This window comes from Alligator mississippiensis, chromosome 5 (genome assembly GCF_030867095.1).
Source record: "Alligator mississippiensis isolate rAllMis1 chromosome 5, rAllMis1, whole genome shotgun sequence".
In the NCBI taxonomy this organism is placed as follows: Eukaryota; Metazoa; Chordata; order Crocodylia; family Alligatoridae; genus Alligator; species Alligator mississippiensis.
The window spans coordinates 155,490,258-155,509,924 of NC_081828.1; the positions used below are offsets into that span (position 1 = coordinate 155,490,258).

Here is a 19,667-nt window from a genome sequence, read left to right on the forward strand (position 1 = left end):
TTTCAATTTTATACATTTTTTTTCATACAGCATAAAAGTTATGTGTATTAATGAACAGCAGCAAGCGGGAAGCAGAAGTGAACATGAGAAGGGAAGTAAAGGGTTATGAGCCTGCAGTAAATGGGCTTAGGACAGGATGGTGACTGTAGTGGCTGCAGGGACTATCAGGGTAGAGAAAGCAGCATGAGTTTGCAGTAAAAGTCAGCACAGTGCAAAGGGTGATGTGGGGCCTTGGGCAAAGAGAATAAGGGTGGTTGGAGCAGCAGGGTGGTTAGGATGTGGCTGTGTGGAACGGGAGGCCTTGAAGGTCACAGAGACCTCATGTAGCATGAGACTGAGGGGAAACAAGGGGCCACAGAGGTGAGATGTGGACTGGCCACGACAGATCGAGATCAAACCCATAGTCTAGCTATGTCCCCTATGCCAATGGAATCTGTAATTGAATTTGTTTGGGACCATCTGTAATAGGGCTATGCGAAGCTTCGGTCGCTGATTTGGAGAGATTCAGAAAGATTCGACGATTCAGACAGACACAGCTTTAAATGTTTTTTCTACATACCTCTAGGTACCAGGTGGCTCTTGAATGCTGAGATGCTGGGGTGGATGGAGTGTCCCATGGGAGCATGGGGGCGGGGGGTCCCAGCGCATTTGGCGGCAGACCTGGAAGTGGACCAGAAGAAGTTCTGGTCCACTTCCAGGTCTGCTGGGGAGTGCACATGTGGCCTCCCTGCGCTCCCCGCCCCCCGGTGCCTCCTGGGTCTCGGGGAGGCATCTGGGTTCCCCCCACAGCAAATCATTGAGCTGGGGGGTGGAGGGGGGGCCCCCCTGCACGCTTGGTGGTAGACCCGGAAGTGGACTGGAAGTACTTCTGGTCCACTGCTGAGCATGCAGGGGCCCCGCTCCCCGCACTCCTGTGGGATGCTCCATCCGCCCCACCATCACAGCGTTCATGAGCCATGCCTGGTACCTTGAGGTATATAGAAAAAACATTTAAAGCTGTGTCTATGGCCGAATTGCTGATTCTCCAAATCAGCATTGAATCTTCGGATTCGACTGAATCAAATCAGGGACAGTGATCCAAATCACTGTCCCTGATTCGGGCTGAATCCGAATCCAAATCGAATACAGCCCGTTTTGCACACCCCTAATCTCTAGATAAGAAACCCCTTCCTAGTAAGCAGAGTTCTCTTGCTCTTGAGTAATCCCTACCTATGTTGTAAAAATTACGTACTGCAAAGAGAGTACCTGGTAGGGGGCATGCTTTCTGTAGACCTTGCCTATAAAAGGTGAGGCTCAGTAGCACATCTGCTGGCCAGAACACCATGAAGTTGGGAAAAGCAATGACCATCTCTTGAAACTGATGGTGACTGCCTGATTAGCTTGAGAAAGATTGAGGCACTTTCAAAGAACATAAAGTGGGGCTTGGCCAACCTGCTAGCCCAGAGCTGATGGGAAGTGATTAAAGAATGGCCCTAGGCCTTCCTGAGGGCAACAAAGAGGGTGTGCCATGGAGTAGTCCAGACAGGAGCATTAACAGACTCTGATTTCTGAACAAAGGAGTATGGGAAAGGTTAGATGGCAAGAAACACTAAACAGTGACTGGAGGGAAAAGACATGGAAGGAAGAACAAGTCCAGTGCTGTGGATAGGAAGGAGGAATCAGGCCTGTGCCTCCTCGGGCTTACAAGGAAGCCTTAGCATGTTGCTGTAGAAGCAAGCTCAGTCCAGGCTTATATACTTGGAGATATCCTGAATTATCTAGTCTTGTCCCTCCCTGTTAAACATGGCATCTCAGCAAATCAGTTTTCTAAAGTAGTAAATCAGTTTTCTGACAAGTAGAAATAACTTTTAAAAATTTCACTATTTACATAAGGAGAACATCCTGAAATATCCAAACAATAAAAAGCAAACTCAAATATCTTTATGTTTCTACACAACTATTGAATTACTTTTACCTTGTAGCAATTTTAATGCCTTAGCCTCACCAGTGTTACTGTGTAAAGTGACCCTGCACTCACACAAACCACCAGTGATGTGTAGAATCGCTCATATTTCCTGTTCTGGTCCCAGTTCGATTGTTCTTTCAGCCAACCTAAGATTCCTACATGTCTCTCTACACGGCTGCCTTCTTTCTCAGCTATGTGTGAGAGTATATAATCAGCAACCCAAGTTTCCAGAGCAGTAAAAGTGATATATGGATTTGGCAATGTTTTCCTCCATGCCTCAACAAACTTAACCCAGACACACAACAAAGTGTTTACATTAGTGCAATGGAAAAACTGCTGAAGAGCTGACTGTAATTCTAACAACAGTTTTCTTTTAGGCTGAGATGGAGATCAAGTTTCACGTTACACTGGTTTCTCAAAATCTGAGCTTTTTACTATATTTTAAACCTTCTATAACCCAGTTAGCCCTATAGCTCAGTTCAAGATGGAATTTCCTAGCACTTATCTGCCTGGAGTGGGTTATTCTGCTTTCTTTTCTTTTACCAAATGTGTATGTACTCATGGTGTTTCAAATTACATCATTAAAGAAGCCAATAACAAACAGTCAAGCAAATAAAAACAAGTTTCAGTAAATGATCATGTTGCCATGCCAACTGAAGGTATTTATGATCTGTAAATTTTACTAAACCCCATACCACCCTTACCCAAACACTTTGCTATTTAGTATACATAATTATCAAAGACTTTCTTGATTTAAAAAAAGGGAAAGGCGTTTTTCCATACTATGCTGGACTTTACTATAGTTTCCAAAATGAGTTTAAGTTGTGGCTGGCTGCTTTGTTTGTTTTTACTTTGATTACTTTCCTGCAGTAGCTAAAATCTGTTCTGACTTTTTCTGTGGCACCTAAATCCACAATTTAGGCATCACTGGGCACATCTACATGTGAAATTAATGTGGTGCAATAAACTCTAACACATATAGTGCTGGAGTTTATTGCTTTTGGGTGTTGTGTTTACATGTGTGCCCAGGACCGCAACACATTGAGCTGGGTTGGAGCAGTCCTAGCTGGCAGGGAGTCCGGGGGGACAGCCTGCCAGTCCAGGGCTGCTCCAACCCCATTAAACATGCTGTGGAGGGGCTGGCTGGTGCATAAGGGTGCATCAGTGTGGGGCTAGCCGGCAGGCAGCCCCCACACTGAAGCACCTTCATACCCCCGCCAGTCCCATCAGTGTCTACACATGCATTGCTGTGCAGTAAATAATGCCACATCAGAATAGTACTTGTATTTACAAGTAATAACCTATGGCAGCATTAGTTTACTGCAGCCTAATAGGGCAGCACACGTAGAGAGACTTTACTGCAGAGCTAATTAGGCAGCTCCACAGTAAATGTCTTGCATAGGCGTGCCCACTGACATCCTTAAAATCATTTTTTGACTACTGCTGAATACTGTAGGCACATAAATGGCTTTCCACATCAGTGGAAACTTAAGTACTGATGCTATTCAGCGCCCTAGCTTAACCTGAAGGCTTAGATACCCCCATGTCTGTTTTACAAGCCTGGCTCAATCCTGCAGTACATTTTGAGCATACCTAAAGCAGAAGTTACCTGCACAGGAGTCATGTACTTGTCCTTCTCCTCAGAAAAAGCCAGTAACGTACTGGCTAGAGCAGGGGTGGAAAAAGCCTGGCCCACTGGCCAGATCAGGCCCATGGTGGACTCCATTTCCCAGCAGCTCTTGCCTGTGTTGGTGCGATCAGTTTCCACAGGGACCCCAGTAGCGGTGGCAGTGACAGCGCAGGGCCAGCATTTCCATGGAGACTAGGGGGTCTGGAGCCAGGGCAGAGCTGTGACCCGCTGCCCACACTCCTTGGACGGGGGGGGGGGGGGGGGGGGGGGGGGGGGGGGTGCAAGCAGCGGATGATGGCTCTGCCCCAGCTCCGAACCATACTGTCACCACTGCAAGACCCCAGCCCCCACTCCAGAGCAGCTCCCTGCCCAACCACATGCCCTGCCAGTGCTGCTGGGCCCTGCACTGCTACTTCTGGGGTTTCAATGGAAACTGGCCACAGCAACATGGGCTGGGAAATGGAGTCCAGCTGCCCACTGGATCCACCGTTTTGCCCACACCTGGGCATACATTCCCATAAGGCCTACTAGAGCTGACTCCTGCTTTAGATCAAGCAGAGCAGAGATTTGAACCTGGGTCTTCCACAGCTTGGGAGAAGGCTCAGCTCTCTCCTGTAGGGGCTGTTGCAATTTGTGAAAGTAGTGAATGCAAAAGATGCTTGAGCTTCTGCTTCCCCCATCCTATATAAATACTAGGACTACTGCTCTGTGCAGTTGGTCTTTTTTCTTTTATTTGACCTGGCCTACTGAATATTTATTTATACAACTTTAAGTAGCTTCAAGAGGAGAGATTGTTCACCCCAACACACCTCAGAACTTAATAGTTTGATACTCAGCTGGGATACCAGATTCAAGAATATATTTCTGCTTTGCCTGATTTGGAGTAGGGGTTTGAATGCTCATCTGCCTTTGCAGCAACGAGTGCTTTAACCCCAAGAGTTTTGAGGCAACCAAAATTAAGTGCCTAACTGCAGGTGAGGGTTCACAGCAAAGGATACTAAATGAAGGGAAGCACTTATTTCTGGCTAGATGAATTGCTCAGCTCTGTCTGAGATTCACCAGTTTCTACCGTCATCTAACTGAAGGTGAGCTTTTCATCCATAGAAGCCCAGCTTGCCCTCTATTGCAGGGTAGCTAGAGTTACTCACCCTGGGAGCCACAGCCAATCCTCCACTGAAGCCAGAGAGTGGAGCGGGGATGGAGCACTAAGCCACCTGGATTGGAGGTCACCACCACCCCCTGCACTATCAACCCACTCCAGCTTTCCCCACGGGGAGCACACTCTGGCGAAAGCAGCGTGGCTGCAGCCCCCACCCCTGGCAGCCCCCGAGCCCCTTCAGGGAGAAGTGGCCATGGCTTTGGCAGAGAAGCCCAAAGAGTACCGTGTCAGCGAGCCACATAAGGCTTGGGAGCCACAGTTTTGCCACCATGACGCTATTGTGTAAGGGGAACAAAATACTACCAGGCCACTATAATTCCGCTTTATTAAAGGGTGTTACTAGCAAGTTGCCCACCAGCTCTTGATCAGAGGACTGAATGATCCTAGTTTTCATGCACTAAGCTCATGTTTTTTGTGCTAGTAGGCTCAGGTATACCAAAGAAAAGCCCGTCTTGCTTTGTTCAATATAGTAAAAAGCAATGTTCAGTAGTGTTCTGGAATCTCTGACGATATTCCTGTCTTACTAGCTGTGCCCTTACTTGACATGGATGTTATTGTAAACAAGAAGTGTTGGAGACCCTTGAAATCTAGAAATTCAGAGAAGATGCAGTTTGAGTTGCAGTGATGGAAAACCACTCTCCTGCTCTATGTGCCTAGATACCATGGTTATTCTTCTACTATTTGCATCTTTAAATGGATATTGGGGAATGATAGGATCTTTTGTCTGTTTATAAAGTTCTCCATGAAGGTGACTGTTACTTGTATAGCCAATTCTCTAGATATTGCCCTATAACACTGACAACTACCCTAAACCTTCTGAAAGAAGGTTGTTGGATACTCAAGTGCCACTTCCTGGTCAGCCTACTGCCCTTGTTTTGCTAATGTGAGAGTTGCATCTAAGAGTATTTTCAGGAGCACTGAAAAAAAACCCACCACTGTGAAACTGTCAGGAAATGTAGAATATTATTTCTGATACTACTGTATAGTATGTTGGAAAATGTCAACATTTAATGATAGAAAACAGAGTTACCAAGGTTATGATGTTGTGTATATACAACAAAATTGTATGTGTATATACCTGCTGTTGTGTATATAGAACAAAATTATTCCTAGGACTCGGCCTTTAGTCACATCTTGAATGAATAAGAGAAGTACTTGCACTGCAGTGAACACCTAAGATGGTTCCTAATAGTTGTTCAATTTTGTCCCATAAAATTTAATAGTCAATTTCTATTTTATAACAGGAAGCCAAAAACATTGTTAGACCATTTGACAACTAATATTTCACTCTCTCACAGAATGTGAACGGTATAAAGTATCATGCCAAGAATGGCCACAGAACACAGATCCGTGTACGCAAACCATTCAAATGTCGTTGTGGAAAGAGTTACAAGACAGCTCAGGGCCTGCGGCACCACACAATCAATTTCCATCCCCCAGTGTCTGCTGAGATTATCAGGAAGATGCAGCAATAACATGCTGGTCACAAATGTGCCAAGAAATCCTCACCAGCAGTTGCTGATTTTGAAAACAGCCACCTTTTTCAGGGGAAGCATTCAGCAGCCCTTTAAAAAATTAAATGCATGCTTTAAATTTTTCTGTAATTTTGGAATGATGTATCTTTGTAGAGTTAATGATTTTGTACATTTGCACATGTAATCATCATACCCATTTTCATTACTTTGAGATAAGGTGCTAAAAAGCTATAGATTCTTCAGAACATTTTTCTCCCCAAAAAAATATAAAAAAAAATAGGGGGTGTTGCATATTTAGTTGTACTGCAGTGTTAAATATGAGTATGGGGAGGGAAGCTTGGCACTGACAATTTCAAGATTGTAATGTGATTGAAGACTTTCAAACACATCAGTTAACGTATGTACAAAACCAAAACAATACCAACATTGTCAACCTGGTTAACATGCCTTATGTAATGAAGTTATCAGTGGGGTAGCAAGTCTTTAGGTATTGGAAATATAAATAAGAAAGAATGTTTAACATAATATGCTAAAAATATTTTCATACTTAAATAACATACATAAAAGGTGTGCTTGCTGTATTTTATATTATCTTGCAATTTTTTTCCTCTTGAAATGCTGAAAAATCTTGCCATTTGAACTAGTAAACAATCACTTTAGTGTTAGGAATTACTACTACTTTTCCTTTTTTTTGTACAAGATGTCATTATAAGTTCATGCCCATCAGACTTTTGAGGACCAAGATTCCAAGTCCAACTAAATATTTTCCCCTGAATTATGCTGTTAGAAAGACACTTGGAAATACTTAAGTGCAAATTTGTGTGTGTGAGAAAATTATATCTTCATCTCAGATGAAGTTTTAAAGCACTTTGTAGTTCTCTATTGCCAACAGATTTTATGTTTTGTGTGTTACCAATTCTTGCAACTACTGTACTAGTATGTGCCTGTGGTTGCAAATAAAAATTTTTTAAAAACCTAAGCATGTTTTAAGGAGGTACATGATTTGCGTTAAGGGAATTTCTATTGAACCTCCTTCATGTTCATTGTATTTTAAGATTTTTTTTTTTGTATATTTTTGCCTCTTATTGTAGGTCACTGCATTTTGATTGGAAATGTCTGTTTAGCTTTACAAATCGCTTTGCTGAAAATTAACATATGAGCCTTTATGACGATGAAATGCTTCTTGCAGGAGGTGGACAAAGACCGACTTAAAACGAGCCATCACAAAATAACTTAGTGTCTGGACCATAACTGAATATTTATTGCTTACCTTATCATCCTGCTTTGAGCATTCTCTCACAAGCGCTTGCTCTCAGCTTACCAATTTAGCTTACCAATAGCCTATTTATGCAACCCCTTCCCACCCAAATTGAGGCTTATTTCCCATGAAAAAAATATGTATTTAAAATGCATTTCTCTTCTTCCTTAACCTGGTGTGGATTTTCAGACAAATGGGAAACAGCCTCTCCATTTAAAAACAAAAGATGATTGCTGGCCTTCAACATGTTTTGAACTAGATGCATGAACTTCCTTTTAGAACTGCTGAATCCTCACTTAGGGGTTCTGAAAGTGTAAACGCTTTCCCCTTTTACATATATTCCATCCATTTCAATCTTGAACAGACAGACAACAGTGGTTGTACAACACAATGCTTTCAATTAGGTGTAAAGGATGATGCAGACATAAGAATCAATTGGTTGGTACATAAAAGCCCCATTTGGCCATTTCTTCTATAGCTTTGGCAATAAGTCTGGAGAGCAAGTATTGTCTCAGCTCCTACTGCAAGAAACTACAGGTTGGATAAGCAAGTTTAACAGCTAAACAGTCATAAAATGTCATTGTTGCATGTAAATTCCTTTCAACTACCAAATGAAATTCCAGTTTCTATTTACCTATTCATTGTGACAGTATTATTAAACAGGTAAAGATGGGACTATTTTGTTATACTGTGTATAGTGAATGTATTGTACTGTGTCTGTGAAAAGTGTGCTTTAAATTATATTTTCATATGTTTTGTTGGGGACAAAGTACATTAAGTTCGAAAGTGACAGAGGTTTGTTTTAGAACTGAAGGCAACTTAATGAATTCCTGTCAAGAAAGCTGCTTATAAATGTAAATCAAATCACATTTAAAATAAACTGCCTCTGACTGAAAAACAAATATGACTTGTCTTTGGTTTTAAGAGTGATCAGTTTGGTTTACATACACTAATGCTATTTTTATGCATTATTCAATTCCCTGTTTTGGTAAAAGCAGCAGAGCATTCAGCAACCCATTTAAGTATCAATTAGGTAGAATGAAATGATGCTCTTAGCAAAAATCAGCACCACAATATGTGGCATCTTAGTTGTACCCAGCAGTGTGTCCCCCCCCGGGGCCAACCTCCTTTCTTTATATAAAATATTCTTTGAGGCTGTGATGGTGTCCATTCTGTTCATACACCACATGAGATTCAAGATTCATCAGCTAAAACTCATCCCTTCATATTCTCCTTTGATCCAATTTAGCCAATATTTAGTGGCCTTGGATGTTCCTCTTTTCTTCAGGGACAGAAGGGTCATTGAAAAACATTTTAAACTCCTAAATACTCCAGTGGTTTTGATGCCCAGCTGAGCACCACGTATATATTTTATATTTATAAATACATACAAACCACTGTCACCCACGCTCTAGGGAATTTACTCTGTAAATCTTCCTAGAATACTCTGGCAAAACAAGTATCGACTTGTGCTTCCAAACAAACTGGTTTAGAGGTTGTTTTCTGTCTTTGGTGCCCTCTACAGCCATCATAGTGGGACTTCTTAAGTCTTTATTTTTATCTTTTCAAATATATTCTGTGCATATGTTTTATATACTAATAAGAATGAAAGATAAACCAAACAAAATACTACTGAACATGCACTAAAAATAGTTGAATGTTGTCAATCATGTACACTCTCTCTATAGATAGATACAGCACATGATTGACAACATATATATAAATAAATAAAACCTTAGTTCAAATTTTAGGGCAATCTTTGGCTGAGTATGCAACCACCATATTGGTCCTGCGTGTCAATTTTAGGTCCTAAAATTCTGTTGCCCTAAAATTTAAACCAAGGTTATTTTATTTATATAACATGGTGATTGCTGGTAACCCTTGAAAAACTGTATTATCTATGTAAATAAAAAAGAAATGCAGACAAAATTACTCAGTACCTTAATACCTCAGGCATCTCATGCACACAAAAAGATAAGGCGATAAGCAACCATTTGTGTTTGACAAACGGTAAAGTCATCTTTCACACCAAGAAAATTTTAAAAATCAAGTCACATGTTTTCCTGAGTTAATGATAAAACAACAGGGGGAAAACCAGACTTCAGGAACAACTTCGTTTTTAATGCAACAAGACTACTGTACAACAGGTAGAAAGCAACTTATTATCCAAAAAAAAAAATACTTTCTTGCTTTAGATAATACATTGTTAAGTAATTCACTGAAGTGTTTGGATATACGTGCTGCTGGTACATACTATAAAATAATGTGCACAATTAAAATGGAGAAGTAGTAAGAACCCAATCCAAAAAGAACACTTGGTTTTTTACTGAATGCAAGTGCAACTGATTGGTGGTGATTTTTATATAATTATTTCTAAGTAATCTAAGCACAGCAATTTATTTCAATTAATAAAAATACTGTCTTACAGTATAACATTACTTAGTTGAAGGTTATCCCCTAAAACAAATATTTTTATATGTAAAAGTAAAGTATTTGCCATTTATTTTTTGTTACAAGCATGTAAATCTCATAAGACATGCAACTACATTTCAGAAATGGATTAGAAAACTATATTTCCATTAGGTAAATTACATAACTTTATGCATTAACTATATCCAAAGAAATAGTACACAAGATTACTATGTGAAACATCTGTTTATTACATACTCTATGTTTTAATGTTTAATCATGCTCCAATTACCATGGTCAAGAGATACCTCTGTTCATCCTGTAAAATAGTACAGCATCAAGAAATTGGGTCTACTTTTTCTATGGATAAATCACAACCAAGTTATCCCTGTGTCCTTACAAATTTCACTGAACAGGAATAAATACAGATACATAAAAGGCTTTTTCTCCTTCTAAAATGTTATATTGAGAGTCTAAACCAGTAACAGTTGATAGCCAAAGATATGCCTGGGATCCAATTACACAGTAGAGCATTACTAGCACTTAAGCAGAAATCTGCATTAAGTTATATGAAAGCTGTATGTTCCTGTTCTATACGTGAACTGCCCACCCTAGGTCTTTTTTGCAATTAAGTTGAGAAAAGAAAAACGCAAATGCCTCCTCTAATCAAAATTTAACACATTTGAATCAAAGTGAGTTTGCACGTGCCTCTCAAAGCCTTGCTGATTGTAGTCCGGAGGAAACTGCTCACTGCACATGGGGCACACTTTCCAGTGACTTTCAACATGTTGTTCAAACTTGCTCTGATCATAGTTAGGTGGAAACATCACATCACAGAGTGGACACTTCTTGTGCAGATCAAAACTTGGGAGGAGGGGGAAAGGAAGAAAATTAACCATTAATATAACTTACAGAAGCAAAAATAAAAGATCTGATACTGCTGCCACTGAAGTCAATGGGGTGTTTGCCATTGATTTATATGGGAGTTGGGTCAGGCCTTAAAAGTCCAGGTAACTTGCAACTGATTAAACCTGTCGTCATTAGCAAAATGTTCAGTATATTAAAATAGCTCTACACTGACATTTCAAAATCATCCAGCATCTGAAAACTTGAATCATTTTGACATAATTCCAGTTACAAATCTGGAATACAAAGCTACTGAACATCTTAATGGCCAAGCAGTTTCATGGAAAACCACTTCCCTTACTCATAAATGTTTGCTCTTAGCAAACACAACACTTTTTAAAAGCTGTAAGCTCAGGGTCACAATTAGGTTGGAAAGAAAAGAAATAAAAAAGCAGTTTTTCATTTATGTTATCATAATATTGCCACATTCAGTGAAATGAGCCAGAACGGTAACAGCCTTCCTAATAAGTAATTCCCTGATAAATAATCATAACACAAATGCTGCCAGAAAATTCTGGGCAATTTAGCAGCATTCCTTTGAGTGGATAAGCCCAGGAATATAAAATTGTCTATTCCACTGCACAACAGCACAATGAAGAGGTATAAACTCACCTGGAATCAAAACAAAAACTTGTTCCACGCTCATGCAAAAGCAGACTTGGAGGCTCAGGAGCAGAAGGTACAGTGTCATCATCCTCCTGCGGAATAAGAGTGCAGTAAAATATACAGCCTCCACAAGAAACTGTTTTGGGGGGAAATGACTTTTGCTATCAGGAGAAAGTTTAGGAACTAGGTTTTCCTCTCTTATTTAAGAACTTGTGCTCCACTATTTTGATTGAAATATATAAAAATGAAGACAACACACAGGCCTACTAACAAAAAGCTAAATAGACTGCTTTTTGACCATGCACAAACAGCTAAATCTATGCAAGTGCATCTATGCGAGAAACTTTACTGCGCATTACACTAATCTAATGCACAGGTAAGCATCAAGCAAATTTGCTCCCAACGGGCACATCTTCAGATGTATGGTGGGGCTCAGTTTAATGCACCTGAATTTTCTGCACAGGTCACCTCACTACAAATGCCTGAAATGCCTGGGGGTCAGATCACAACAAAAAAGCTGTGTTAAACTCAATGCTGGGCCCCAGATTACAAGCCATAACAACATTTTACTGCAGGACTAAAATTCAAAACTAAATTCTAGATAACAGACTGTCACATTAGACTCTTAGAATATGTCAATTTGAATTTCAGTGGAGGGAAAACAACATTGATTTAGATTCACATGCTTGTTCCTCACCAGTCAGTTTTGAGTGATCTGTATATGCTGCTATCACCAGCCAAGCATGTCACACATTTCACACAGCAGTCAGGCACATCAGCTAAATTGCCCTGTTTGGCCGCTTCCTCTCATCAGCTCTGTCAATCGTACTTTCATTTCATGAACACTAACAGCAAATAAATAGCTTCAGCATGCACTAATGAGGATCACTATGCTTATGGACAACAAGGTTTGCCTGAGAACCTCTATCAAGGCAGGCCTGCCACTGCACAATATACCCTCTCCTCCCTCCCTCCATGCCCTCCTAATCCATCTGTGATGTAAAATTCTGCAACTGAATAGCTACAAAATATCCTGTACCAGTACTTCAATTTAATTCTGCTACTTATTTTCTGGCAAGGGAAAAACCACAGCAATGCAGTGTTTTGGTTTTCATTTATAATAATGATGTCACAGTTAAAATTTTCCTGCATGGCTGTTGTGGTATAGCACAGCTGAATGAAGGACACAAAGAAGAGGAAGGAGGAAAAAAAAAAAGGGGGGGGGGAGAAGAGAAGAGATTTAGACTTGTGCATACATTCTTTGCATGAAGTACAAAGCTACAAAAAGCCTGGTTGTTTCTACATATCTTCTTGGTTCCATTCTGCGTACAGAGGAGGAAAGTAGGATGCATCTCATAAGTAAGCTCTACTGCTTTATAGAATATGCTAAAACCTCTGAACCACCATATGTTCCATTTTCTTTATTCATTTTTCTCAATTCCAGTGGCGCAGTTTACACGTGAATCATGAATAGTGATGTTGCAAATTTCCCCCTGGCCCCTAAAAAAAACCAAACGGGCATACAAAAGGATGGCTGCAATTACATGTCTAGTGTGTATAGTCAATGTTTTTAAAAGCTTTCAAACAACTCTTACCCCTCTAATTCCACATTTTTCTGTTAAATGGGCACACTGTTTCCTCATGAAACCCGACAGAGATGAGACAGGATGTGAAGATTCCTTCCACATTTCTCTCCCTGAACAACAGATGTTTAGTTTCAGCCACTTAACATTTTCATTAAGCAGCTAGTGGGCCTTGGTGCAGCAGATGCTAGCGACACACATTCTTTTAACTTGCTTGCCTAGCACCTGCACTGAAAGAGGCATATGGTTTTTCAAGGCACTATTTGTTCTTCTTCACCCTGGAGGACAGTGCTAATACTAATGAGGGAAAACTACTGGTTGTGATCTAAAGATCTAAAATGTAGTAATACTATGTTCTAACAACTTTGTCTTGTAACTGAAAACCCCGAGAGAAACATGGACACAAAAAATGGAAAACCATATTCTGAGTACCATACTTTACGGTTTATAGATAGATAGATACAGTGTACAAGTTGACCCCATATTTCTGCACAAAAAAGGTAGGATTTTTGTAGATCCATAGTGCAAGTTCACCACACCTCAGCGTGTGAGGTGCTGGAAGCCCAGCAGGCTTGTGGCAGAGGCAGTGTGCTGAAGGGTTCCTGGGAAGTTGGATTGGGTCCCTGGAAGCTCAGGCAGCACACAGCCCACTGGGAGCCCAGCCCCATAGGGCCACTGCCGCAGCAGAGGGAAGGATCGGGCCTCCCCACAGCTCAGGAGTTACCCCCATCTGTGGGGTGGGCAGGCAGGGAGGCTCTGCTGAAAGCAGAATTGGGCCCCTCGCCAGTTCTGCCTTCAGCAGGCTCCTGTGGCCAGCAGGGTGCCTGGGGCCACCCAGGAAGGGGCCAATGGGCCCCATGGGCAGTGTGTGGTATTAGGCAGGGGCAAGGGGGGAAGCTAGGGGTGTCAGGCAGGGCCAGTCTTCCCCACACCCCTGCCTAACACCTCACTGCCCACGGGGCATGCCAACCCCTTTCCAGGTAGCACCAGATGTCCTGGCAGTCAGAGGTGCCTGCTTTAAAAGCAGAAGCAGTGAAGGCCCCAAACTGAAAGAAACATGTGCCATGAGAAAACACATTTCTCCAGGGGTGCTGGTATTCCAAATATAGAAGTATTTAACTCCAAGCCCCATAAGAGAGGATTTCTTATGACTGCCATTTCTATGGATAGACCACTGCTTAGCTACATGGCACAAAGGTCCAGAAAGCAAGACAGATGGCACTTTGCTTACCAATTGGTCACTTTCCTCCAAATTCCTTTCGTGCCTTACCTATACACCAGGGGTATCAAATATATGGCCCTGCAAAGCGCTGCCATCCTGTCCTCGGTGCTGCCCCGGGTCTGAGCAAACCCACACAAGGCACATAACGTGCCACACCATCCCTGGAGATATTACTATCGGGGCTGGGGAGAGACACACCATGTGAAGTCAGCTGGTCTGGGATCCATGCTACATACCTGCAGCTGGACTAAGCCACATGTGGCACCTGGTCTGAAACTGCACCACACAGTGCCAGCTCCAGCCAGTCCAGGACCTGAGCAGGTACATGGGTGGTGCAGTTCGGCTGAGATGGGCACCACATTCAGTGCAGTGCCCACTTTGACCAATCTGGGATCTGTACCACACAAACCTGGCTGTACTGTGCCATACATGGCACTCGTTCCAGAGGCTCCAGGATCCAGGCTCTAGATTCAGTATGTTGAGGGAAGGGAAAAAGAGAGGGGACAAGGTCCACAGACCTGATCAGGCCCACACACCAGCCCCACACCACTGATCTGGCCTATACAGCCAGACAAGAGTGATACCCCTGCTATTCACCTTTATTACCCTTGTGCATGACTTCTAGTCTGCCATTCTGCATTAATGTCACTAGGGTCACTAACAGCACTGTCTGGAGTCAACAGTTTGCAATTACTAGTACTAAATATTAGTAGGGACAACTACAGATGAAAAAGTTAATGACTAAGTTATACAATATAACAAGTATGAATGGCAAGTGTCATTCTCTCCCCTGCCTGTCCATAATGCCAGTTAAATTCTGGTTAACACCGCTTATTAAGGATCACTTGCAATGACCTGAACAGAATGTTAACGAGACTGCCTCAATAGTAATGGATACTTCTCTGAAAACAAGTGTTAGGTTACTGCTCAGATGATTTTTTTCTCCATACAAACCATAGTGCACCATAGCAATTCTACAGCTTTACGCTACACTGTAGAAGACAAACCCTTTGTACTAGTATATATATTTGACCAACAAAGACTGAAACAGATAGAATGGTACTTCTGTATGCTTTGCATCACCTACCACTGATCAAGTAACAAATAACTGCCAAAACCCTGTCAATTTCTATTAGCTGTGTCAGCAAATAGTGGATTCTACTTTAGATTCAGCTTCACTGCACGTGCTTTTCTACTCCAGTAGCATACTGCACAGAAACTGAAGATAAGATGATAGTATGAGAATTTTTAAAAATGTAATCTATTTCATAAAAAGGGTTGAGAGCTACATGAAATAATTATTTTAAACGATCACAATTTACATTCCAGGCTAAATAAAAATTTGCCATCAGAGCTGCTTTGCTGATTTTGCATTTCTCTATCTAGTTATTTATGGCAATTTTACTAATAACTTCTCTTTATTTTAAACATGATTCTAAGTTACTTGTTAACCTGCAGGTTTTGTGTCTGCTTGAGCTTTGTTTGAAAATGATTTTTGTAGCACTTGAACAAAAACCAAAATTCAGCTTCTATTTACTGTTCAAATGACCTCTCAGTCCTTTTGCAGTACATCTTTTTGCTTTAATACAAATTAGAGTATCATGCTAAATTACTTATGTATACAATATTCATATTTATGAGAAACTAGTTTTGATGGTCATGTAATAGTGAATTGGACTGTTCTTGATGGTATTAAAAAAGACTTGGGTTTTGGTCTACCTAGAGACTTTTGTACAGGTTCAAAACTATTGCTTGAAGACACTGGAAAGGTACTTCGTGATATATTTCATTCCACTCTGCTTAATTCTTGAATATTTTCTGTATGAATTGACATGTCTGAGTACACAAAGGACACGACAAAACCCCTAAACTAGACATAATAAAAAAATAAATAAAACAGTAGCTCTTTGCTAGTTAAACCACTCTTAAATAATAAATCTTACCAAGAGTTCATGGTTGTCCCACACTCTAGGAGTGTTAGACTCCAAGATCAGCTCAAATTTAGATATAGAAAACTGAATCGGAAGACAAAAGGAGATTAACACACATTTCTAAAAAAAAAAGGCATGCTGCTTGACGATTTTGGCGCTCAGTCTGAGACTTATTTCCACAGTCATTTTCAGTGCAAAGCACAACAGCACCCGACTGCCCTGAATATTGAACTATATGTTGAATCAATAAAGTAACTAAGACCTAATAACAGCAGTAGCATTATCTTTTCTTCTACTTTGCAAAAACCTGGGACCACAGAGAAATAGATTAAAAAAATATATATATTTGATCTATTTTCCTGATTTCAGCAATGACCTACTCCTGATACTTTAGAGATGGATTAAACTCCCAGTTTAGTCAGGTCTCGTCTCCCACCATGTTACTTCACAGCAATTCAGCTCCAAATTTCTCCCAGCTAGTATAACTGAAGATGCCCCCTTCTAGCCACATAGGTTACAACAATTTACATCAAAGCTGAAACGCCTATTTAGCCCTTCCAGATGGGTCACTGTCCCACAGAAAATAAATCTTGACATGAGAACTCAAATCAAAAGCACAAATGAGTAGAATATGACTAAAAGTTACAGTACAGAAGGAGCTGGACATTAATCACTTTGCCTCACTGTCAATGGACTCCAAGCACAACCTCTCTCTTATTTTTAATGAACTAGTTATCGCTAAGAGATTCTGTCACAATGAGTTCCACAAGTCACAGCATAAATTTACTTAAATTTGTTTTTAATATTACATTTTGCCTTTTCCTATTATTATTATTATAAAAAATAGTTAATGGGTTTGTGGATTTTAGATAACCAACTGGGAAGGGGGGAAAAAAACCCTGTCTGGAACTTAACATGGTCCAAGAGCTTTACAGATCATTAATATGTAACAACAGACTAAACAATACTGGTCCTGTGCTTAAAGACAAGGTCCCCACCCAATTGGCCCATAAAAGAATCAACAAAGAAAACTGTTACTTGGGTCCTTTACACATATGGATGGGAAATAAATACATGCATTTTCAAATCACTTGTCCTGACCCACTTTGTACTGTGAGTAACATTAAGCAATCTCTTTCTCCATGCTAAACAACCACTCTGGGCTTCAAGGAGGTTCCTTTCTAGTTCCTACTGAAAGAGACCAGCTTCCACTCTGTTTTTGTTCTTGTCTTCCTTTTTGCTCTGAGGAAGTAGATAAGGTGAGCCATTAGAGGGTATTTTTACTTCTCCCCCTGAGTACAGCATCCACATGCATACTTACTATGCTAACAATGTTCTTTAGGAGTTGCTAGGCAGGTACTCTAGGCACAGTGCCATCTGCAATCAGTTCTACATTTCCCCTCTTAGATTGTCAAACAATTATATCCTCATCGCTGTTACTTAAGCTACGTACAGGCATTACACATTTGTGAAGTCTCTCCCCCCACACAAAGGGAGTATACAGCAGCAGTTCAAGGGCTTTTTGGCAGAAGAAAAATGCCTCTTCCACAAGAAAGTTCTGCTTCTTCTAACCAGGAAGATCTCTCCCCTCCTGCACTAACATGAATGGTTGTACACTTCTCTTAGGTATTGACGTCACTCAGTATACCACAATCCTGTTTTCCCTCCCTCTGTCCAAGGGGGAGCACTGGCTCCCTGGCAGTGTACCTGGGGGAGAGCTCTCAGGGAGCCCAATGGGGACCCACCCCCTGTCCCACCAATCGGTTAATTGGCAGGACAGGTGGGGAGGCATTCTCTTGTGGCTGGAATCTTCCTGGAGCCCCAGGAGGGTTCCTGACACCAGAGAACAGCCCCTGCCTGATGCACTCCTCCAGTTCAATCTAAAGGAGCGTATTGGAGGGGGAAGAGGGTAGGTCTGGGAAGTGGGGTAGGACGTGCGCCCAGGGCCGAAGTCCACCAGCCCAGGAGAAGACTCACCCCCATCCCCAACCATCTCCCTGCCCCAGTTCCCATCCAGCTGGGTGACAGGGGCAGGGGCAGGAACTGCAACTCTCATAAAACCAAGAACTGGGGCAGTGAAGTTGCCCCCAAGTCTTGTTCCCAGCCCTTTCTAGCTTTCCTTTGCCACCCAGCTAGGATGGGGCAGGAACTGGGATTGCAAAGCTCCAGGGGCTGGGAAACAGGGCTCCCCCAAGAGTGGAGGTGACAATTTACTCATCATGAGTACAATATGGATAATCCTGGCCCCTCACCCTGTCGTTTATGCTGGTGACAAAAAGAAAACAAGAGGTTTTAGTGACTGAGAAACAGTGTGGTACAGTGATAAAATTTAGGGTTTAGATGATACAGATCTGAATTACAGGCTTTCAGTGACCTTGCAACAGCTCTCAGCTAGAATGGCAACCTGAGAAGAAGGATTTCGACGTCTAATCTTGAGATTCACAGCCTTAGTTAATATTCGGGCTAATGAATTTGATGGGAAATTAAACAGCAAGTACAAGAAGTGGGATGGGAATCCCTGATTTCCTCTTTCCCAGCTCAGAGATCAGGAATATTTGAGAGGGAAGCTTCAACTAGTTATGAGAGCCTAGCAGTTCTGCATTTCAGGGCCTTAGCGCAGTCACTCAGAAAATAAGGAACACACATACACACACTGAAAATGCTGGTTTGTATAACTTGCCTGGCATTACACGGGAACTGTACATTAGGCAGAGATAGAACCCAGTTCTCCAGAACAGCATTCAACTGTCTAATCAGGATATAATCTGTTCTTCTTCAAATTCCCTGCCCTATTCACTTTCTAACTTCTTCAAATGAGGCTGAGATCCTATAGATACTGGCCTCCATCGTTATGTAACCCTGACCTATTCCCAGAGCAGGTCCTGTCGCTGCTCTGAATAAGGTGGGTACCCTACAGATGAAATAGCTCCTGAACATATACTGTATTTACCTGAATAGAAGACAACCTAAATTATAAGATGACCCCTATTCTATATATGGATTTTTTAATTTGTTATAATTTTCCAGGTATAGGTTATAATAATTGAAGGCTTGCCTTGAATTCATCCCCCTCCTGCTGTTACAGCAGGGAAAATAGATCTTGGGGGTCAGGAAGTTCTTTTACTGTCTGCCTCCTCCAATTTTTTCCCCTGGCAAACCCCTTCTTCCTCTCCTTACTACTAAACCCTGCTCTCACTGAGCACATGGAAGTGAGGCACAAACATGAAAACAATAACCTTGAAATGTAAAATGGCTATAGCAATTTGCATATAGTACCCATGCACTTAGTTCATGCAGAATTCATACGTTATTTTTTTTTGAAACTGCTGTTAGTTTTAGCATAGAATATACTTCATTAACATACTTTTGAGCAGCATTGGCACCTACTTATTTGTAGTACAAAGTATGCAAAGACTCATGATTTACCATAATTCACTGCGCTGAACTCCATCCAAATCAACAGTGTTTCAAGCTCAGGTGACCTCAGAGCTCAGCATATGTGTGTACTCCAGATACCCCCCACAAAGGATTAATGTGCTAATT

At 41.4% G+C, this 19,667-nt stretch overlaps 2 protein-coding genes across 5 annotated transcripts in view; one reads left to right on the forward strand and one right to left on the reverse strand.

Moving 5' to 3' along the window:
- The window catches only part of JAZF1 (JAZF zinc finger 1), a 334,740-nt gene extending 326,371 nt beyond the window's left edge, over positions 1-8,369 (forward strand). The window contains exon 5 of one of the 2 annotated variants that reach the window (XM_059728891.1): positions 5,262-6,026. In XM_059728891.1, the coding sequence (XP_059584874.1) occupies positions 5,262-5,294 (33 nt within the window). In that variant the 3' untranslated portion in view covers positions 5,295-6,026. The other variant, XM_059728889.1, reaches the window with a different exon arrangement.
- Positions 8,370-9,567: 1,198 nt separating this feature from the next.
- Positions 9,568-19,667, reverse strand: part of TAX1BP1 (Tax1 binding protein 1) — an 86,370-nt gene continuing 76,270 nt past the window's right edge. For all 3 annotated transcript variants that reach the window (XM_059728887.1, XM_014603122.3, XM_006276938.4), the window contains 2 exons: positions 11,395-11,480; positions 9,568-10,740 (listed from right to left, as the gene is read on the reverse strand). In XM_059728887.1, coding sequence (XP_059584870.1) covers positions 10,539-10,740; positions 11,395-11,480 — 288 coding nt within the window. In that variant the 3' untranslated portion in view covers positions 9,568-10,538. The remainder of the gene's footprint in view (positions 10,741-11,394; positions 11,481-19,667) is intronic.